Source organism: Leuresthes tenuis, unplaced genomic scaffold (genome assembly GCF_036924035.1).
Source record: "Leuresthes tenuis unplaced genomic scaffold, fLeuTen1.0.hap1 SCAF_22, whole genome shotgun sequence".
Lineage (NCBI taxonomy): Eukaryota > Metazoa > Chordata > Actinopteri > Atheriniformes > Atherinopsidae > Leuresthes > Leuresthes tenuis.
In genome coordinates, this window is record NW_027325376.1 from 11,134,778 (window position 1) to 11,158,305 (window position 23,528).

The 23,528-nt window shown below is 39.9% G+C and overlaps 1 protein-coding gene across 1 annotated transcript in view; it reads left to right on the forward strand.

Annotated features, from left to right (window-relative positions):
• Positions 1–23,528, forward strand: part of plcb3 (phospholipase C, beta 3 (phosphatidylinositol-specific)) — a 58,153-nt gene that overhangs the window by 20,998 nt on the left and 13,627 nt on the right. Inside the window, exons 3-13 of the mRNA XM_072376833.1 lie at positions 15,523–15,591; positions 18,512–18,646; positions 18,938–19,017; positions 19,109–19,162; positions 19,378–19,450; positions 20,843–20,943; positions 21,122–21,288; positions 21,969–22,115; positions 22,391–22,548; positions 22,893–22,975; positions 23,113–23,197. Coding sequence (XP_072232934.1) covers positions 15,523–15,591; positions 18,512–18,646; positions 18,938–19,017; positions 19,109–19,162; positions 19,378–19,450; positions 20,843–20,943; positions 21,122–21,288; positions 21,969–22,115; positions 22,391–22,548; positions 22,893–22,975; positions 23,113–23,197 — 1,152 coding nt within the window. The remainder of the gene's footprint in view (positions 1–15,522; positions 15,592–18,511; positions 18,647–18,937; positions 19,018–19,108; positions 19,163–19,377; positions 19,451–20,842; positions 20,944–21,121; positions 21,289–21,968; positions 22,116–22,390; positions 22,549–22,892; positions 22,976–23,112; positions 23,198–23,528) is intronic.

Below are 23,528 nucleotides of genomic sequence, written 5' to 3' on the forward strand. Positions count from 1 at the left end.
ATGCATATAATAAGTCAAATTATTATTCAAAATGATCCCAGTCGGCTCATGTAATTGCAGTCAGGGGATTATGTAATATTTTTGACAGGCCTACTTGAGTTAAACTCCTCTGTGTATGAAATGTGTGTTTAGGAAACATTTAGGTACAGCTCAATTAACTCAATCAACCCTCTTCCACACATACACGCCATCCACTTCTTCTGTTTCCTTATTTCTGGCTGTCTGTTTATCCCAAAGGCATGCAAGGAATGACCTGTTGATAGCAAATATCATCGCTGTGTTGTGTCTGCATGTTGTGGATTGTGAGCACATGTGTACATATCGGGGCCAGAGCACACGTCACCCTGTCATCTGCACGTGTGTCGGCATGTGTTCACGCATTCACATAACGCATAGAAGCTTTAAATACTCATTTTATCCTGATGTCTTACTTGTGCATGTGTCTGCACACATGTGCACTTGTGGGATTGAGATAATAGGCCATTTGTCGCCTGAGGTGCAGCTGTGACACTGTTTAGCAAAGAGTCTGTCAGCCATTGAGTCTTTTTCATGAAGATGGTAAAGCTGCTCTGCACACTGTCTGCAGAGAGATCTACAAACGCGCACAACTTGAAACAGGAGATCGTTCAGTTGTCGCATCGGTCGTGGCAGAGCTTTAAAGCTCACAAGCGGGCACAGTTTCCTGTGACATGCTTTGGTCAAAAATACCACAGAGATCCAGTACCACTGCTCCTTTTTCAACCATGAATTTCCACCTCTGTTTGCAGCAGCCAGTTTTTGATGGTTGAGTGAGCCACTCAACTCCACTCTACCTCTCTATTGTGTCTTGGGTTGTGTCGTATTTGAGATCTGTGTTACGGCTTCGAGTTGCCGTACAAATACAAAATTTGGCCACAAATTACACTCGGTAACCCTTAAAGCATGTTGTTCTTGCATGAGAGAGCACACAGCAACCTGCTCCGAAAGATGATGAGACCTAAGATGAAAATACTTGACTCAGGATTTTATTCTCAGATACTCAACATTTCCCTTATCTGCAGTTCGGCCACTTACACTTTATACTGATCAACCTTTTAGGCTAAATCTTAATACGAGTCATGTGTTGAACTGGCTCTGGTTTATTGAAACACTGAATAGCAGACAGGATGGATGCGGCTACATAACGGCCAACAGCAAGAGCGAATGGTCAGACTCATGTCAGCTTCTGAGTGGGGAAATAAAAGCCAATAAGAAGTCAATTTTGTAGTTTGGATTTAAGATTTCATTTTACATTAACAGCAAAACATAAAGCAAGAGCAAAGGAGTTTTTACATTCAACTTTTAACGTACATTAAATGCAGCATGATTTTAATTTAATTTTAAATTTGAGTGGAGGCAAAAGATAGAGATGCTGGATAATACCACCCTGAGCTGGGAGTTTGACGTAGAAATCCACAAGTCTCACCCGCCCCCCTGAATGAAATATTTTCAGACTTGGCCGGCCCCAAACAAAGTGTGTACAATCAAAGCGTTTCAGTTGGTAGTAACTTCACACACCCAAATATATTTTTCCTCAATCACAGACAGTGCTTTTTTTCATAATATGTCCCAAATATCTTGTAATGGGAATTGTTAGGAAAAAAAGTATCTGTGCCAGAGCAGCACGTCCAGAGGTACCATCATGCTTATTCCTCACTTTCTGCTGACATGTTTAAGGCGGTGACTTCAGAGATGTTTTGGGGTGGTGGCATGTGAAAATGAGCAAATCTCCGGACTTTTTGCAGACATTTTCCAGCCATCCCCCAAGTAATATGTCTGGAAAATCAGTGGGTGAGACAATGTGCAAAAATAGCAGCAAATCTTCCAAAGCATTTACTGCGAGTAACCAAGTCTGTATGCTGCTAAAATGCTCTGCTTCATTCTCTCTCTGTTGACCAATGTGTTGCTCTCTACTTCCTCCTTGCTGTATTGCATACATTCTGCTCCATGTGGTATCGATATCAACACAAAAGTGGTCACAAAGCAGCTGCATCGTCCATTTCCACAGATCACTTGCATCACTGTGTCTCCTGTGGACTCTAGACAGATGCTCCCCTGCACACCTTTGTTCATATTTCGAGCAGAACCAAATCCAAATGATTTAAATTTATTTCTTGAAAATACCCCAATGCAAAGTGCTTGTGTGAACAGCAGCTGCTGAAAAAGTCCAGGCCAAATTGTCCGTACATTCTCCTAAACATCTCAGGTATGAATGTATGAAACCTTAAGTCAAAGCAGTTTCAGGCTGCCATCAGAGCTACCTCATTTGCCTTTTGTTGCCACAATGTTTGTCTCATCTTTGATCACTTCTTCTCATCTTTATCAGTGTTGGCATGGCTGCATTGGGTTGTGGCTTCCATTCTTATTTCAGTCGCGGGAATGAAGTTTGCCGGCAGTTACGGCCTCAAGGCTAATTACAGGGAAATGTTGGGTTTTAGACATGATGGTCAGAGACTCGCAGTTATTTTATGTTGATTGACTTCTCTTGTTTGTTTTTTTTTCCGTGAAATGTATTTTTTAGACAGCACTGCGGTGGATTTTAACTGCTCTTCCTGGCAGTTGCCTGTCAGTCAAACTTTGGTCAGTGCCCTGACATCTGTTTCTTTATTTGAATGAGTTTGAATGATGCAGGTTTTAATTCTGACTTAGAAAATACTGACAATAGAAAATAATTTTAAAAAAAATTTAAAAAAAAAAAAAAAGGTGCTGCTTTGCTTCTGCAAACTTCTTTTTGGTCACACAAAGCTCCTGTGTGCAGTTCTAACTTGAAATTAGGTACACCTGAATGTTTCAGAGTGACTGTAGAATCATTTCAGTGATCCCAGAGTGAAGCTTTAATTCAGTTTTTAGGCTCCCCTGGAGGTTTCCAGGCAGAGCTGAGAGGAAAGAGGACACAGCAACACGGATATCCAGCGATTATTAATGAGAGCAGATAATAACACTTTCGCACAGATGACAAGGGTATTCTTGATGGAACCCATTTCTCTGAATAGAGGCGCCCAAAATATTGAATCTCCAGTGCACTTTAAGTGTCGGAGATTTAAACCAAACACATCTGCAGATTTAATTTGTGGAATCTTTCCGACTGGACACGATCAAGATGTGTTGCATTGGTAAGGACACTCATTCACTCATGCAGGCATTTTCAAAAGTCTGCAACCCAAAAATGTCAAAAGCTCTTCTCTAACAGTGGACAACTAGAGAAAAGAGGATATCTGTACAATATAGGTGACATTGCATTTTATTTAGGGCAGCATGGCACACAGGCATAAAAACTCAGTCTCTGTGGATTTGAGTTTCTAAGGACACTGCACACTCTTTATTTAGCCCCCAGCTCCACATACAGTAGCTCCACAATGATTTAAAAAAATTAATTACATAAGTTTTAAATCTGACTTTGACCACTTTGAATGTTTTCTGCTGCATCTTTGGAACGCTTGTCTGTCTCATACAATTAGTTTCTGCTCTGAGGACCGGACTTTTTTGCCAAATAAAGACAGAAACTACGTTGTGAAGTTAACAAGTACTCTGTAATGTTTCTCAGCTGGGCTTCAAAAATCCACGCCTCCATCCTCTCACCTTTTCTTTTAAACATTTTCCATAACTGTCCTCCTTTTACCTCTTTTTGTGTATCCATCTTGATTTGTATCCTTTCTACTTTTCTCCAGGTTTTCCTCCTTCATCCCATCTTGTCCCCATCTGTTTCACGTCACCTTCTTCTTCAGCTTTTCTTTGTTTAACATTCCCTTAAATAACTCAACTCTTCCCTCCGTTTTTCCAATATTTCATCTGCCCCTGTCTCTTTGCTGACACTTTTCTTGAGAACTTTTTTCTCATCCCGTTAACTGTTCTATCTTTTACATCTTGCTCTCATTCTCTGTTCCCTCCCAGCATCCTTTCCTCTCCATTTCTCTTATCTCCCGTTTCCCATTGCATAATGTTTGGAGGGTCAGCTTACAAGAAATCTGACTTGTGTGTTTGTATGTGCAGTCAGAGCCTAGAATTTCCCATAATGCTTGAGTCAGTGGTGATAACAACCAACAAGCTGAAAAACAGACACACACTCTGTGGCTGTGTAGACACACCCCACCGTGCACCAGTCTGCACTGGTTTTCTTACCCTTGTCTATGAATACCTCTCTTTCTTAAAATCTTTTTGATCAGGATCAGTGACAAATTTTTACATGATAATGTAAACGATGAGTAATTTCCTGGCTTTGCAGGCCTAGACTGAGTGGGGTGCAAAGGGGGTTCACCAAAATGTTCGGGAGCAGTGACAGCAGGAGGAGTTTATTTGAAATGGTGGAATTTCATCAAATAGTGCAAAATACACCAGAAACTCATGTCCAGCATGAACCCAGAATAGACTCCTAAGACAGAAGCCCTTTTGATAAAGGATTTGCAGCAGAACCTACTGGATGAGCCCCCTCCCAATGCTATTTAAAAATAATTAACACATTTCATGTCATGATTCTTTTCAGGACATACTCTACCTCTAACTGCTGAACTTTCCAATTCTGTAACTAGTTCCTCAACATTATCGCTGCAAGTCTGTGGGTTGACTCCGGTTGAGCCTACTATCTGAACATAAAGTGCATGCCAGTGGCTGCGGGTTACACAAGAGACCAGTCTACACATATGCTTGCAACTTCCTGTTATTCCTGCTGTTTCTGTTCTCTGACCAAACCTTCCTCCTTCCTCCTCTTTAAATTTGTATTCTTGATGAGGTATTTTGGGTATCAGATTGGCAGCCTGCCTGAGGTGGATAGATGACAACGTTCGAAGAGTCGTCTAAGAATGTCGACACTGCTGGTAAACTAGAAATGTTAACCTTTTCACTTTGATAAATCGATTCTTTGGATTAAGATAGTGGACCAAAGTTTGCTAAATGTCCACAGAAACTTCTCGAGCCACCGGAGTAAGTGTTGAAGATGGCTGATAAATTACCATCAAAAGGAAGGCAGAGCTTTCAGAAGACTGGGGCGTTTTCATTGCAGGTCTATTCAGAGACTGTGAAGGCCAGATTCCCTGCTCTCACCTTTACTCATCGTGCCCTGTAAGGCATCCTTTCTTTTAGATCATTACCTCATCCTATCTTCCTCCAGAATCGATGCTCTGAATCTTAATACTCTACCTGTCAGGGAGTATGATAGGATTATAACTGTTAATTAAAGCACATCTTATTAGAAGCGTCTGCAGCTATAACGCAACCCAGTCTCAAATGTTGAAGAACTGAAGATAAAGCTGTGATGAGGTTTATTTGAATCTGCAGACTTTGAGGGACAAAAAACGGATGTGAAACTGAGTGCTTCACTGTTTAAAACCACTTGGTTCATAACATCATATTTTCAAAACTCATCAACTTCTCCCATAAAACGCTTTGGCAGGATTTACATACATTTACATTGCAGTAATGCTTAGTTGTGGACATGCTTGACATTTAAGACAGAAGCTCGCACCTGTGCTTTTGCTTAAAAAGTTGAACTTTTTGACTGCAACGGTTACTGGTGAGGTGAAGCAACAATCCTGCCGTCTGTACATTTTCCCTTCTTCAGATAATAATTTAATAATTTGATGGATGCTTCTCCTCAATTATCTATCAAGTATCACTGTTAAGCTCCATCTGCTTGTCCAAATATTGTCACCTCTGAAATAACGGGATGGCAACAGCTGGCGCCGAAGTCGAGGCTTCGAACAGCAGCTCACATACCAACGTGGCTCCATGCATCTTTTCTTCAGTCTGTTTGATTCAAACTAGGATCATTTCTAAAACAAAAATGCTTACGGGAACTTCAACTGTAAGGTGAGACTGTACTAAAGTAAGCAATGATACTAAAAAGTAGTGATGGCACACGGGGACTGAATTAAACTGTGATTTAAACTCAGTGGAAGCCTTTTACATCAACCAGCCTCCGCCCTTGCAGACTTTGCGTTGCAGTACAGAAGGTCAAGTGACATATTAAGTAGAGTAGGGAGAAAAAAAACACCTCGGCATGGCATAGTTTGTTTTATTCTGTGGACCAATATATCCATGGCACATTCAGTTATGAGAGAGGCTCTGCTGGGTAGATTCTTCTAACAGTAGAGGACTATTTTTATTGTTGTCACATGTTGGATTGCACTATGGTCAAGTTCAATCTTTGAGCACTGAAAGGCAAATTAAAAATTTTTTCAGAGGGTTACAGATGTAAAAATTTGTAAAACTTCTATTTCAGATTGTGGTGCTATTTGAACATCCTTGGAGTGAATCTTCGTTTTCTTATTTATCATCAATTTACCATTGTAACACTTTCTTCGTGTTAAAGTAAATGTCAGTTTTACACAGAAAAGATAAAGAAAACACGTATGATTCATGTGGTTTGATAAACCGGTCTCTACTGCAAATTCAAACTGGGCTCGTTGTTTTGTTTCTGTATTTATTCCTCACACTAGTGCTGCCAGCACAGATGATTTGTCAGTAAAATGCATCTTCTAATAAACAGGAGGGGCTTACATGGTGTGGCCAGGCTGCCGCTGGCAGTGTGGAGCCTCACCTGCCTCAGAGATAAAATGCACCTGGCACAGCGGCTAATCCTCCTAGTTGCTTTCGTTCTCTGCTGATCTACCTTCAATTTGTCTTTTCCTCCCGTTTTCCCCTCCTCATGCCTCTCTGTCTCAGAGCAGCTGGTAGCTATCAGAGAGATGAGGAAAAAGTTGTTCTTCTAAGTTAAACTGGAGGATGAATTTTCTTCCCCCTTTGCTCTACATTATTCTCGATGCCTTCTGCCTTCCTATCCATACTCTTTCTCCACCTAACCTTTTTGTCTTCCTTTCCTTCCTGTGTACCCATCTTCCCTTTCATTCCCCACCAGTTTATCAATTTTATCACATGGCACCTCCTTTTAAGATTTATTGCTTCTTAATTTCTTGCAACAACACTTCTAATCTCCCTCGCGTGGGAAAGTGGGCAGGAAGTTGCACAGACGGGGACATGGGGGTGCTGGGGAATTTAGTTGCCCCCCTCTTCTCTCCTCCCACCTTTCCTCCTCCAAATTACCCATTAAACAGTTTTTTCTTCTCTCCCATTCTGTCCATAGTCATTTCTTTTCTTCCTTCACATCTTACAGGTCACGTCAATAGCACCTGAGCTCTCAAGACTTTTGCCCCAAGGAATGTAACAGAGTTGTCATTGACCCCCGTTTTGGCCTCTGAAGGCATGGAATTGATTTCACATATCTTGAGCAGATGCAGGAAACATGCTCTGGTGTGTCAGGTGTTACATGAGATTTTAGCAAACACCTTTGAGGTGTGAAAATTGATTTGAGCTTTGTAAATTGAACTTGACAAGTAGTAGATATGATCTGGGTGAATAAGGCTGAGATAGAGTTCAGATTAGTTTGTTACATGTTACATGTTACATGTTTTTTTGTTTTCATTATCAATTCTGACTTTGGTTAATGATAAAAGCACTAAATCCAAGCCCACCTGAACAGTTTTTTTTGCTCTTTGCCGGTACGCCTGGCTGGGATGTGTATCCAAAATCCTTAAAGTAACTTTTCCTGAGTAGCAGCTTCTTACATTTCTAAAGCGTTAAGCTGTGTGTGTGTTTGTGTATGTAAATGAGCCATATGAATTGGTAGAATGATTTTTGGCAGGTATAACTAGAGATCTAATAAAGATTAGCTCTCCGGCCTGAGTCAAACATCCACAAGGAATTTACTTGGAACAAGAGGTTTACATAACGCTCTTGATCAACCGCCCACATGGCAGTTTGCAGGGGAAGTTGAGTGTGGCAGTTGATAATGTGACAGCTTCCTCCGTCTTTCTCCTCCTTCAGTTTTTTTTTTTTTTAACTCTGCCTGGTAACATGTTTGATCTATTTCCCATCTCCTGCCAGAGGAGTCTTCATTTTAACCCGTATGAAGACAAATACTGACGCACACCCATATAAACACAAAGTGGAACTTGCACACAAATCCACATATTCATAGACATTATAGGAATGCTGTCCTTCTCTGTATGAAGAACTGAGACGTTGCATGGTATCGAATCCATTGTCAAAGCAGATGCTTCCTGCACAATGCGTGTGTTCCTGTGTGACTTGTTCTCTCTATGCGGTCAAAGAAGTTGACCTTTGTGCATGTCAATGTTTGTTATTCCACATGGTAATTGCATTTAGTACAACTTGGATCCAGTTCTCATAGTTTCCGATATCTCTAATTATTCATTTGCTTATCAACAAATTAATTACATTTTACTTATAAATGTAATTAAGATCTAGGGATGGTTATGGCCTAAAGAGGGGAAAAAAAGCAACTAAATGGGATGAAATAACATCAGCAATTGGACAATAAAACAGTTGAATGGTTATCAAAGAAAAGATCCCTCTCACTGCTCAACATTGACCCATCTTAGTGGTTATAGTGGTGAAACAGCTCAGGTATTTTAAATGATATTTTTGATCTTTTTTACCTCCAAAAATGGTGAAATAGAATTTACATGAATCGGGGTAAAACTGTTTAAAGAATTGTACTCTCTCCTGTTTCATGCTCTGGTGGAGGCTGAAACTCAGGAGGAAGAGCGGCTCATCCACTAACCGTTAGTATGATCCCTGGCCTCTTTAGTCCACATGTTGGAGTGTCTTTGGGGGAAAATACTAAACCACAGTGACCCATGATGAGCTTATGGTGGAGAAAATATACTCTGTGTTTGAAATAAGAAGCGCTGCAAAGTGCATCACACTTTAAAGTGCCTTGAGTGGTCAACAAGATCAGATAAGAGCTGTATTATTAAAACAGTCCATATTAGACTTTGCTTCAGTTTTGACTGCACTTGCCAAAATGACAGTTTGATAAAGCGGAAAAGGCAATAATATTTCTAACATCCAGAAATTGGGAAATATAATTTCTTGATTTGTTTGATGCTATTTCTTTTTTTCTAAAATAATCTAAAACATACACATTTAGTAGTTAACCTGTGAAAGACAATATTCTCACCAAGCTGTTTACATGGTCAGTTTATCTATATGTTGCTGTTCTTACTGCAAATAAATGTAAAGGGGGTTATTTATTTAATCAAGTTTGTTTGTGTGAGGTATTGAGTACTAAGTGTCTTACCTGCATTAGACAGCGGTCAGAGTGCTCTCAGTTTGGAGAATTGGGGAGGACTTTTGACAGGGGAGTGTCACCTATCTGTCAGACAAATGTTCATTGTTGTCACAATTTTGTCAGCTGAAGAAGCCTCATTCTCATCCTGGGTACCTTTTAGCTTAGCACCTCTATTAGAAATCCTCCATGATTCTCCAAACTGAGAGTGCTCTAACCCCTGGGGTATTCTTGACAAAGAAGCTAATCTTAAAGATACTCAGAAGGGGGTCATGAGAAGAGCGAATTGTTGCCAATCTAGAACAACCTAAAACCTCAAAAACTGTATAAGGGGATGCTATATTTGGGATTTTTACATAATGTTACTTCCGCCTCAGGCAGTTAAATGGACTGGGTGAGAATAACATGGTCCATACTCCCAAATGGTGTTGCATTCTGCAGCTAGAGAATATTTTAACAAAGTAAACAACTGTCTGATACAGAAGTTACAGAACACTTTGTAAAAAAAAAAAAAAGAATGAAAAACAATTTGGCTGAGGAAGGATTTGTCAAAAATGTAAAACTCTGATTCTATTGAGCTATTTTTGTACACTTTCTACTTCTAGTCTTTACGCTAAGCTAAACTAACTGCTGCTGTAGTTTTAAATGCAGTAACTCTGTGAAATAAACTGAAAACCTGCGCTCCCAACATGTGACGCTCCACATGCTTGCACGCAGTTTTTCTATCTTCTAGCCAATTCGCTGCCTGTGTTTCATGTTTTGTATTTCAGCGCATGTGTGCGTCTTAATGAGCTGCAGGAGGCTGCACATGTTGGTCCGTTTTACAAGATCACCCTAGTGATTCATGTGTGTTTCTATTTTGTGAAAGATTTATGATAACTGAAACTATTCTGGTTGTGTGTGAGTTTTTGTGTGTTTAGTTCACACTTTATTTATTTGCTCTTTGAGGCATTTGGTATGAATATGTTGTTTATGTGTATGTTCATGTGAAAGATGTTGCTGTCCATCCTTGCACACTTGGATGGACTTGTGCTTTGAGTGTTCCCTGTCCCTTAATTTTTCCATCTATTCAGCAGCTTTTCTCCCTCTTCTAATTCTATAATGGCACACATTATAAATCAATTTAGATCTGATTGTCAGCTGAAGATTAAAATGGGAATGTTAGCGTACTTACCTTAATGTTCATTGTCTGTTTTTCTCTCTATTAAACACAAAAATATGAAACATCTGAGTGAATAAGAGCGAAAAGGCACCAGAGGTTCTAATGGATAAAGAAGAGTAGAATGAGGGGAAAATAGGAGAATAAGATCCAGTTAATATACACAGAGGAAACTTCAGGAGATGACAGAGTTATTGAGTCGTCCCATGCTTCACAGGAGTATTAAGTGTCCCCCTCCTTCTCTTTCTCTAAACACCTTGCCAACTCTCCCATCGCAGCCATAAAACAGTTTGGGGCTCTCTTTGTTCTGCTTCTCTGCTGTTTCTGTGTACTTTAAAGTTTTCTGTCAGTCTTCCTCACTTCTCCTCTCCTCTGCACCAACTGGCTAATTGGGTCACAGCCAACCGGTACAGGGTGGAGGCGTGGGCCACCCCAGCACTGTTTGTGTTGGTGTGGACGTTTGAGCACTCACAAGGTTCAGTGTCCAATATGCCGTCATCATGTGCCATTTGATAGCGGCTCTGATTGGTAATTTGAGACATATTTAGCAGGGGTGATCTTTCAAACGTACGCTCAGTCGGGTCACAGGAAAGGAGTGGTGCTGTCTTTATTGTTTACTTGTCCTTTCAGTTTAGTTACGCTTTTCTAATCTTTAGAAAGTGAATGGAGGTTGGTGGCAAGGAGGAGAGGAAGTGGAAAGTCATGAAGAAATGAAGGAAAGGATTTAGTGCACAAGGTTATAATCATAATGCATCAACATTGGCTGTTCTTGTTTTAGTACCTTAATATAGCCTGACCTAATAGCAAGTGCAGGATCAAAATCACCTTTGCATGCAAGTAGTAGAACGTGAAAAGGTCAGGCTATGGTTGGCTGCTTTTAGCTTGGTGTTGTGACTGAGAAGCAAGGGATAAAGGATAGCCTAGCTTTTTGCAAAGGTACTGTAACCCACATGGCAGCACCAAGTTTTAAGTATCAGTATATCTCACTTATTAAATCCACATAAGAGACAGAATATAAAACTGAGGAATTCTTACAAAGGGTTATTTGCAAAACTCATTGTGTGGACAAAATTAACTGTGTTTGTTGTTTTTACACTTTTCCCAAGATAGTTTCAGTGCTCTGAGGTGTTAGTATCTGTTAAGGCCCTACTCCAGGTACACTGCTTCATGTTGGAATTACACCCCTGGAGCCTTTCTATTACATTTTGTGACAGAAATCTGATGAGGCTGAACCTACTTTATATATCTGTATCACTTATATGATATAGTAGAGAGAACGTGTCGAGAAGGCAGCAAGAAGGCAAACTGGCAGAGGCACTGTGATGCACTGAACAGTCTTGGGAAACCTTGAGTCTTGACATTCATGTGGATGCAACTCTGACGCTCAACACCTACCTAAACATTGAAGAGCAGATGCACCCTTTCACAGCAGCAGGATTCCCTGATGGCAGTGGCCTATTTCAGAAGGAGACTGCTCTCTGCCACACTTAAAAAAAAAAAAAAATGTTCAGGAATGGTTTCAGGAACACAACAAAAAATTCAAGGCGTTTCCCTTCTAATTCCCCACATCTCAATCCTTGAGCTGGAAAAACAGCTTCCTCTAAAGTTGGAGGACCTAACGCTAAATCCACCTGTGGGGGTCTTGTGGAGTTCATGCCAAAACAGGTACCCTCTTATTTTGGTGGTACAAGGGGGACCTGTACAAAATCAGTTTCAGTGTTGTGTTGATTAGTGTGTATATCTTTTTAATTTGTCTGCTTTTTTTTTTTTAGATGATTTTGCGCCATTGACTCCGATTTACTGTCAGTCCAACTTGTTGTATGTGTCCTTATGTCGGACCATATAGTTTAAGACTGCTAGATAAGTGGTTTTGACCATAATATGCTTAATACAGCTCCTACATACAAATGGAAAGATGATATAATGAGTGGACACAGCTTATGTGGCTCATAAACTGTAATGTTTTACTGGCTGTCAATAACTGATAAGATGCAAAAGCTAAATATAGCAGGTACAAATGCAGTGTGGCAGCAATAAAATTGATTTCATCCTATACTGTTAACACAGCTCTGTCCATATTGAAATAATAATGAAATAATAAGTCACTTTGTGGTTTCTGATGCAAGAAAAAAACAATTTATTTAATAATTCTTCTGGAGCTTTTATTGATATCTTCGTCTGCGCATTAGCTCGGCTGCTATGGTATTGTTATTTTCTGAACTCAGTCATAAAGTGTTGTTTGTCAAGTCATTACACCAGCTCAGATAATAGCTAATCTTAAGATCACTTTCTTAGAACTGAAACCACTCAGTCGGCCACAATGCCTGGGGAGGAAAAACAGGATTTGTTCTGAGTAAAGGGTGGGACTTTTCATAGCTGGAAATGCTACCTGTCTGCTGCATTTGCAATCTGAGAAATGTAGGAAATCACAAACTGAGGCCGAGGTGCACAAGGCAGGCTGAGGGGAGTTTTCTGGTCCAGAAAAAAACAGTAAATTAAAGTAAATGACAGCACTTCATCACAGCGTGCTTCCTGGAAAACTAACCTAGACTCATTTGGAGCTGTAGTGAGCCTGCAGCGGAGTCTGAAGTGATGAATGAAGAGAGTTGAACACAGGGAGATGAATTAAGCGCTACAGCTAGCTAAATATTACTCACTGAAACACGCAGATACACACATCCTAACAGAGCAGAGAGCTGGGATTTGTCAGGAATGTGATTTCGGAGATCCACAACCTTCACACGGACATGCATCACGTCATGTGCTTGAATACACAACTATTCAGCAAAACGCACACATGCACTTTCACTGCATGCTCGCACGCTTTTCTGCTCACACAGTGACACATTTGCACTCATCATGAGCGAGGATTTTCTCACATTGTCACACGCATCTAATGTGCACTGACTTGTGAGGGTTTTCCGCTCTCACAGGCAGACACTCACATACACCCTGTCTTGCTCAACAGGTCAGGATGTTCAACAAGTCGGGACCTGCTCGAGGATGTGTCTGTGAATATCACCAGGTCTTGACTGTGTGTGTTTGTTTGAGGGTTAACATTTTCTTGTTAACCCTCTTGTAATGTAAAAGACAAAGTTGTAGTCTCATTTCTGTGGTCTCCAAGGAGTCACCATGGCAATGGCAGAATGAAACCATGGCCTGTGGGAGAGGTGGTGTGTGCATGTAAGTGTGTGTGCGTCCTACAGACCCAGAAGTGGTTTATTCTCCTAGGAAGTAAGTTATTCTCAACAGGCCAATCAGAGGTCAAAGTCTGAGACAGAGATTAATCCAATTGGCGCAACATTTGCGACCTTTATTTCTCACAACCAATCTTCAAGGGAGCTGACAGCCTGCAGAGAGCCAGACTGAAATTCTGGAAAAGAGGGGAAAAAAAAAAAACTAAGAAGGCACAAGTTTCTCTGCTTGGACAACAATGCTCATGGAAAGTGTGTCTTTGCTGTTTTTGGAAAGGAATCGTGGGTAGAGCACGTAAGAACGAGGCAAGGATTCGACAAAGTGACATTTGCAGCATCAGCCTAAGAGTCACAGGAAAGCCCTAAACGTCTGATTTGACTTTTCACGAAGAAAACGTCTGAAAATAGAACAAAAATCTTAAAAATTCAGCATAAAATTGATGATTAAAAAATAAATAAATAAAAGGCCTCCGCAGAGACACACAGAGCACAAGGCAAAGATGAGGAGGAAAAATGTGACATAGAAAGAAAGAAAGCTAGAGGAATGAGTGTGGGATTAAAACAAATATTTACACAGGACGATGCATGCGTCCTCCCCCGTGTTTATGGCTGGGTTTATGGCCACACGCTCCTCCTTCTGTCCAGCCATCTCCTTTTTGGCTCATCTTAACTTCAAGCTAACTACGTCCTCTTGGTTAATGGTCTTTTCCCACTCAACATTTTGAAGCACTGACTTTCTAAAATCATGAAGCTTGCTTCCACACACCAGATAGACAAGTGCAGTACATAATCACAGCACTCTCTTTTAACATAGTACATTTATATTGGTTATTATTTGGCTGTTTCCGACTGACTGACTTTGATGGCTATGTTTTAAAAATATTTCCCAACTTAAATGACCACACACACGATCATTTGCTCTGCAAGCAAAGTTTTGTGTATGCTGTAACAATAAAAACTATCTTTTGCTCTTCTTTGACTGAGTGCCTCAGCATCGAGCGTACAAATGTGCTCCAAAGATGGGTCCACATATGTGTTTGTGTTCTTGGCAGTGTGACTCAAACACACAAAGTTCATAAGTCACTGGTTGTGTTTTGTGTCTTGAGCGGCTAAAAGATAAATAAAAGAGTTAATGGAAGGAGTTGAAAGGCAATACAAAGCACTGGCTTTTAGCCCGGGGAATTAATTTCAGTTCAAGCTTTTATTCAAGTTCTGTCCTCTCTCCATCCATTCAAAAGCAGACTTTTATACATTTCTGCTCTCTGCCTCTTACATCATTTTAAATGGTAATAAAAATATATTGAATAATTATGTGATTCACGGCAGTAATGCGTAGCCATCCCTTCCATCTTTTCAGTACAAGTACATTTCTTTCTTTCTTTCTTTTTGTCTAATTCAATTTAGAACACAAGAACGCGATGGCTTCAACCACATTTGGGCTTTTGAAAAAATGTCGAAAGTGTGTTGGTGGTTGAATTATTTCCCTATTCGAATAGTATTTTTAGCTGAAATTTTGTGTTGGTGATGCTTACAGCATCACTGGATCATTTGTTCGCTGAAAGAAAAATAGAGACAGACGAGACTACTTTTTTTTTTTTTTTTGCTCCTGGTGGAGTTTAACTTTACTAACTCAGTTTGCAGATGTAGATAATCGATGGTTCAATCGGTCGTCAGTGAAATATCTTTTTAACAGCCTTTTTTCAAACAGTTACCGTTGGCGTCTTTCCAGTCGGTTCTGTGTATCAAACCGTCTGGCCCATTTCTTTTTAAACAAAATCTTCTGGTACACTGGAGGGGGGGCACTTAAAGTCCCTGAAGCAATGTTGCATATATGGCTGAAAATACGTGTGCGTCGCATTTGTAGAAAGAGAGGAACCACTTTCCCCTTTGCATTGTTGCCTGTTTAATAATTTCCTTTTTTCCTTTATTCTCTTCTTTTTTTTTTCTCTCTCTTGTTACGGTAAAAGTGCTTCACCAAAAAATGACTGTTAAAGATGCATGTCTAATACTCACTTCCACTCGACAATAACACCATTTTTTACATTTTTTTTTTTACATTTTTCTTTTAGGAGGTTGAGGTCCTGGACATCAGCACCATCAGGGACACCAGAACAGGAAAATACGCCAAACAGCCAAAGGTTGGTAACATGTCAGCCTGTTTGTGTGAGCATGAGAGAGTGGGAGAAAGAAGCTGTCACCTCCTACTGTCGATAACGTTCTCCTTAGACCACAAATGTGATGCTCCAGTGTGACTGCCAGCAAGCAATTTGTGTGTGTGTGTGCGTGCATGTTACCTCACTCGGATGATAGTGCAAAGGTGACAGGGTGCTAATGAGTCTGCTGACAGATGGGCTGTCAGACAGGAAGTGATATAACCATGACTGTTGGTGAGGAAGTCGTTGTGTAAGAGCGTATATCTGCTGAAGACGGGGATAAAGTAGCGAGTTAGAGTGTCACTATTCAGGCATATAGATGTTGATGCAGTACATTTAAGTGCATCGATCTGGGAAAAAAGGGAAAAAAAAATAAATTGCTGCTTGAAAAAATTGCCGTGAGATTAATGTAGCTGCAGTTCAGACTGACAGTTGCTGTCACAAGTCCCTTTCTATCAGATTTTTCACAACTTCCGTCTGTCAGACCAAAATAAATATTTGGACACTGACACTATTCCTTGCTGTTGTAGCTGTTTACCAAAACATATTTTCTCCGTCGTGAATCAGGGCTTTTAGTGTACATTCTTTGCGTTTATTTGAGCATATTTGCATCTACAACCCCGCCTCCACACAAGTTGGAATGCCGTGTAAATTAGGAATAATTTGCAAATCTCCGAAACCCATATCTTATTCACAATAGAACACGGGAAACATCAAATGTTGAAACTGAGATTCCTTACAGACCGTTGTTAAAGGAAGAGGGAATCTACACGGTGGTAATCATGGCCCAACTGTTTTGAGACATGTTTTGGGCACAAAATTCAAGAGGGGCTAACATTTTTCCTGAAAAAGTCAAATGTCTGACTTTCAACATTTGACATGTTTCCAATGTTTTATTGAGAAGAACATATTGGTTTATGATATTTGCAAATCGTTATATATATTTATTTAACAACAAGTTAATACAGTAAATACAGCTGTAAAGCCCTCACTAAGCATCACTAAACAGGAAACCCATTCTTTGAGGAGATCTCCAGACTTCAAGCAGTCATTCCCTGAAGGATTCCCAAGAACATAGCTAACATTTCATTCATAGCTTTGATAATTGATGTATAGCAATTTAGACTCTTAAAGAGAGGGCTCTAGATGCTAACCCACTCAGACCTAAGGCTTTGTTTTAAAACCTGAGAGTTTTCTGAAAAACTGCCAACTGACAATTCATATTTCGCAGCCTATGTAGAAGCAAGAAAACCTTTATACAGGTTAAACCCCTCAAATGGGTTGAATGAGTATGTCAGGAAAGATTAAGACTGTGTATTGAATGCATTCGACAGTGCAGATAGTTTTTGTTTGATTACCCACGTTTGAATATCTGTTTTAGAATTTAGTCTTGATATAACTTTACAACTTACAACAGACGGCAGGTCCCTTTAGCCCTGCGGAGCATTTTTGCATCTTTTAAGACTCTTGTTTTTTATAGACGTTCCTTAACTGCACTTTTTTGATTTGCTCTCACTCTCTAGCTGGTAAACAAAGCTGTATATTTAGCCGACATAACGAGACAGTTGCAGCGAGAAACGTGCCTCGGAGATGGTGAATGCAGGTTTCAAAAGTTCAGCAACACCACTTACATACAACAGCAATGTTTCTGTCAATCTAGAAATTCCACAAGAGCACACGGTCAGCGGTTTTACAAGGAAGGTATCTTCAGATGAAAGCGGTCCCAATGAAAGATATTTTATGTGAGGTCTGTGATGTATCTTGGATAGCGTGGACACCATCTTTTTTTTTTATGGATAAAGCAGGTTGCCTGTTAATTTGAGGGTCTGTGGTTTGATCCCCTGCTGAACCCCCATAATTTGCACTGTGTGAATACATGTGTGAGAACAGACAAATATGGATTGTTGCATAGAACACTTTGAGTGGTCAGTAAGAGTTGGAAAAACACTAAGAGCAGTCCATTAACCTTTTGAAAAGATGACATTTTGCGCACAGCTTTGGCTGCTTGTTTCTTTATAAACAGTCACTCAGGCTTCTGCTTGTTTTCGCTATGAAAGGGGAGGTTTAAAAAGGTGAGTTAGGATTATCCAGCTGAGGGAGGGGAAGTAATAGTCTGAGAAAGACATTTTAATTTCACAGATTACTGGTACATTTATGTGAAAAAGAAACACGAGATAAAAGAAAAACTGAAATGTTGCCATGGCCTTCAAAGTGATACATTTTCAAGAGAAAAACTTCTTCTAAATTATAGTAGCAAAATTATATAGACAAAAACTTGTTGGATTGACCTCATTATTGCACGCACAACCCCTCATAAACAGGGAACATTACACAGGAGCAGGTGCATCAGCACAGTTATTCAAATTGGTCATCCCACGGTACCACAGATTTAAATGTCTCAAGCAAGCCCTACATCTATCCATGAGTTGTAGTTCCTGATATGCAAAACACATTACCTCATCCATCTCAGCTAGTTTTGTCTAAATGCAATCCATCCTTGCAAAGATAAACAGTGTCAGCATTTTCTCAAACTTGCCATTTAAATCTGAGAAAATCGCCATTTGTATCTTGTAGATTTTTAACTTGAATCATGAAGTTCTTAGACCTTTTTCTCGGAATACTACCACTCCCAGGCTCTGTAATATGAGACACGATGGAGGAAGAGTGATCTATAATTGAGAGACACACACTGCATGTCGAAGGGAGTTGGTGGGCTTTAAAGGAGGAAGCGGTCATTTAGGTAATTGGATCAGAGTGCTAAACCACATGCATCACATTTACTGTTCTCAAGAGACAGAGGCATGGCCAAGAGTTTTGTTTGTCTACACAGTGTTCAAACAAATGTTCAGTTCATTATATTGTTTCTGTCAGCATAAAAAGAAATCCATAAATGTGTGTTTATCAGGATTCCAAGGCGCGGGAAGTGCTGGGCTTTGGTAAAGAAAACGTTGAAGGGAAGCTGGTAACCATAGTCCATGGCAACGACCTGGTCAACATCTCCTTCCTCAACTTTCAGGCCACGCAGGAGGAGGATGCAAAGGTAACAATGGACACCACTTTCCTATATTGTACTAATATTACCAATTATTTCATCTTCAATTCCTCTGTTTTTATCCTTCCTTCTGGCCCTCATCCTTCCAGTATAGTTTTCTCTTGCGCCAGATGCTGATTGCTCACTTGTTTAGGACATGTTTAGGAGTTGTAAGGAAGGATTATTTCCTGTGTGTGTTTGTGTGTTTTACATTGTATATAGCAACTGTTTAATTTAGGGACACCAGATTAAAAGTTAAAAAAAAACAAAACTGTTTTATCCACTCTTGTGCGTTTCCAGATTTGGACAGACGAGCTGTTCACTTTGGCCACAAACATACTTTCCCAGAATTCATCACGGAACAAGTTTCTTCGAAAAGCGTAAGATTTTTACATTTTTTTCCTTGTCTTGACTTTACGCAGGTTTTAGATATTTTACATTACACCCGCTCTGCCTGTCTGTGTGTTTCAGGTACACTAAGCTAAGGCTTCAAGTGAATCAGGATGGGAAGATCCCAGTGAAGAAGTGAGAAACTCCCTTACCAACCACTTTTTCAACTCTATACAGAGTTCTAAACGCAAGCGCTCTGTACTTCTTCTTTTTTTCCACTTCTCTGTTTCTCTTTCACTTTCCCTTGTCTATCAAAAAAAAAATTCTGCACATTTTCTTGGTTTTAACAGAGTCTTGATTCAAATCTGAATCACCAGTTTGGTAACATGAACAAACTCTCTGTCTTTCAGTATTCTCAAGCTATTTTCTGATAAAAAGCGGGTGGAAGCGGCTCTGGAGCAGTGTGGCCTCCTCAACAACAGGGTAATCATCAAATACAGTTACTGATCACAGGGCTACTTGAAATGTGCTTAGTATTGCCTCATGCTCATCAATAAGATGAAATAGTGTATCACTTACCCCAGGGTGGGCTGGATACAGTTGCATTCTTTGTATGCGTTTGCAATGGTGTAAAGACAACAAAAAGATTGCATGCCTACAGAAGAGTCATTTTAAAGCATTTTAATTAACATTTAAAGTTTTGTACATCCCTTGCATATTCGCTTTGGTTGATATTGATTATAACTTAAAACCTTAGCCAAAACTGATTGTGGGGGACAAAAAAAAAGTCTAATGTGCAGCACTTTGAGATGGCGTTTCTGAAATGGTGGCAACCAAATAGTAAACTAACAACTTCAGTTGAGTCAGGCTAGCTGTTTCCATGGTGCCCATTGTAGATGAACTGAGTTTAGCTAAAATAAGCTGAGTTTAGCTACGCTAAGCTAAGCTTTGCCACCTGGCCGATGGTTGGGATGCCATATTTAACTTTGAGCCGTGAAAAGGATATTTACACTAGTGCGCTATCATCTCATCAAGTCTAAGAAACCAAACAAAGCTGTCTTTTAGTTGCCCCTGAGAACACTTTACTTAGTTAGCTGGAATATGCTGAAATCGTTGCTAAAATGTGGTTAATTTGGTATGGTTAAACTTGTCAAGAGAAAATTTTTTGTTGATACTGAAAATCACAGATTTCCTAATTCTTTCAAATCTGAAATGATTGTTGGTATTGTGAAAATCTTTACTCTTTGCTGTATACGGAAACTCTGCCTTGCAGTTTTTAGGTTATACAAGGTGTCTTGTGTCTTCAAGAACAAGTGCAATCTTTACTGAAAATCAGTTTGAAGTCACAAGACTTTTCTAACTGAATAAGGTATCGGAACTGTGTTGTCAGCACTTCTCCTCATGTTGCTGTCATCTGGTGCCTCCTGCTGGTAACATAGAAGAAACAAATTAAGCTTTCAAATGTAAGTGGATACCAGCTTTTCCCTTTGACATCATTGTTATATGGTGCTCATTAAAAAGTAATTAGCTGTTATGTATAGATTTCTAAAAAGTATATGAGAAGTAAGTTTGTCGTCGATGTGTTGGTGAAAGCAGATGGCTGATTCTTCACAGAATCAGTCTGCAACAACCACTCTGCTGTGTCACTTTGTCGACCTCTTCACAGCTTCAAAGAGCAACAAAATCTGATCTTTCACTGTGCAAAAATCCTGCAAAGGAAAGTCGAGGGGAAATTGCTCTCATCGTTTTTTTTGTACTTTACAGGAAATGATTGAATGCTTACTTGACTTCATGTTTGCATCGTATCCTCTTGCTATTTTCCCTCTCTCTCCTTTTATGCATTTCTACACAATCCTACTTGTCATCTGTCTGCAGACAGAGGGAATAAAGCCAGATGATTTCACATGGGAGGCTTTCCAGAAGTTTCTCGACAGCTTGAGTCTCCGGCCTGAAATAGAAAACATCTTTGAGGAGATGTATGTGACACTGAAATTACACTTTCATAAACTCTTTCCGTGATTTTTCATTAGGTTTATTACCTTTCCCTTTTGCTAGAATAAATATTTACCTTCCCCTCCTTGAATATATTGTCATCCTATAGATATAATTTTAGTATATATATAACGTTTCTATACACTTTTGTCTTTGATCCAGTGGCTCCAAGAGGAAGCCTTTCATTGTTTTGGACCAGTTCATGGAATTCATCAACTACAAGCAGAGAGACTCCCGACTGAATGAGGTGCTTTATCCCCCACTGAAAAGAGAGCAAGTCCGCCAGATCATGGAGAAATATGATAATAACAGCAGCCAGCTGGACCGAGGTTGGTTATTCTGTTTATGTATTAGCCAACATGCATGCTTACATGCAGAGCTGCTTACAGTGTGGGATCTTCATTTTTGACCAAATAACGCTGCGAATCAACAACGGCACCAACAAAAAAAATAAATAGTCCTGCTTGTTTTGCTTCATTGTGTTGCCATAAGTTCTCTTTAAGGGCTTCTCTGATATACTCCCTTTTTTAAGATTCTGAGAAACACTAAAAGGAACTCATGAAAACTAATATAGTGTCATTTAGTTTGATAGAAAGAATTGCAGGTATATGCTGCTGTATCTTTTGTTTCCAACGTCCAAAAGCAGGTTTATGAGCAGCAGAAGGAATAATTCAGGTTCCCACTATGTTTTCTGTTTTGGTCCCCTCTGCATAAAATCTATGAAACCTGCGAACAAATGGAGCTATGAGCAGCTCTGCCAAAAGTCCTCTAAGCTGCAACCTGTAAGATGATCCCACTTCCAGCCCACAGTGTTCAGATCTAACCTGGAGCTGCCCCCTCAGCCTGTTGTCTGTACAAATTTGTGCTCTTTGACAATTTTACAGTCGAGCAGATTATGTCAATTTCACCGGAGCAGAGGGATGCTGGTTGATGAAATTATCATTTGTCTTGACAGGTTTAATTTTTTAATAATCAAAGTAAACATGCTTTTTCTTGCTCCATTTTACAGACCAGATCAGTTTGCAGTCTTTCACTCGGTATCTGGGAGGAGAGGAAAACACCATTGTACCCCCGGAGAAGCTGGACATCATTGATGATATGCATCAGCCTCTGTCTCACTACTTTATCAACTCCTCACACAACACATACCTCACAGGTAAAAGGCTCTTGGAGAGCATATAAACTGGCACTCACAAAAGTTTAGAGCCCATATTACACTCGATTACAGTGTCATAATTTTATCCTGGAGTTCCCATGCTTGTCTATCTTAAAAGCAAAATGCATTACTTTGTTATACTGATATTTACTGCAGCGCCTCTCGTTAGCTATTGAATAAGACACTGATGTCTTAGTTAATGCTTTTTTTCATTTCTAGATTTGTATTCAGTCTTTCAGATTTGACTCTGTAGCTGCGTGTCTGTGTGTCCTTAGTGGGTCAGCTGACAGGTCTGTCGTCAGTGGAGATGTACAGGCAGGTGCTGCTGACGGGCTGTCGCTGCGTCGAGCTGGACTGCTGGAAAGGCCGACTGCCGGACGAGGAGCCCTACATCACCCATGGCTTCACCATGACCACTGAGATACCCTTTAAGGTGGGGGTTGCTGCTGTCGGGTGTTCTTCGAGTTTGTGTGGTTTAGCTGTGACAGCTTGATTAGATTTAGGTGAAAGTTTGGTGCCATGTAATATTTACAGTATAGTAGTTTTAGAAATCAGTAGGTGAAATTGCAACATCTGAAGGATTTTTTTTTCATCAGCTTATATATATATATATATATATATATATATAAATCCTGATTATCTTCTGTATGGCTTTTATTACATGAGACTATCCATGAGACTATCCATAGACTATGAGACTATCCTAGCTTATTTCATGTAATTCATCTAAGTTCAAATATTCAGATTTTAACTGTAGTCTTTTCTCCCTTACTGCAGGAAGTGATTGAAGCGATAGCAGAGAGCGCTTTTAAGACCTCACCTTACCCCGTCATTCTGTCTTTTGAAAACCATGTGGATTCGTAAGTGGTTATCGATATATCTCAGTTTTTTTTTTATTTTTGCCCCCGTGGTATTAAAATCAACCAAGTATTTGCTCTGAAATTGAATACACATAGGGTTAGAGTTTGAAACTGACCTTTGTCCTCTATCACTTCAGATCTAAACAGCAGGCCAAGATGGCAGAGTACTGCAGGACAATCTTCGGGGACGCTCTGCTCATTGATCCACTTGATAAATATCCGGTATGATTACCAAAGGCTGCTTTTGACTCTATATTTGTGGTAGTAATTAACTTGCTGACCACTAAATTTGATCAAATGTCTTGTGATATGCAGATGAGCTCATGGTCTTGATTAATTTTTATCCAGGGATAAAACATCACTCAGATGACAGAGCCCTGTTACACAAGCACAGAGGGCTAATTTGACACTACTGTACTCATGTAAACCGAGAAAATTGGACATGCAAAATCACAGATGGTCCTGAAAAAAACTAATGAAGCCCTAGCTTTAAATAAGTTAACAAGGTTTGGCTCTCAGAGCAGAGTGGTTTTTAATCTTTTGTTTTTAGGTA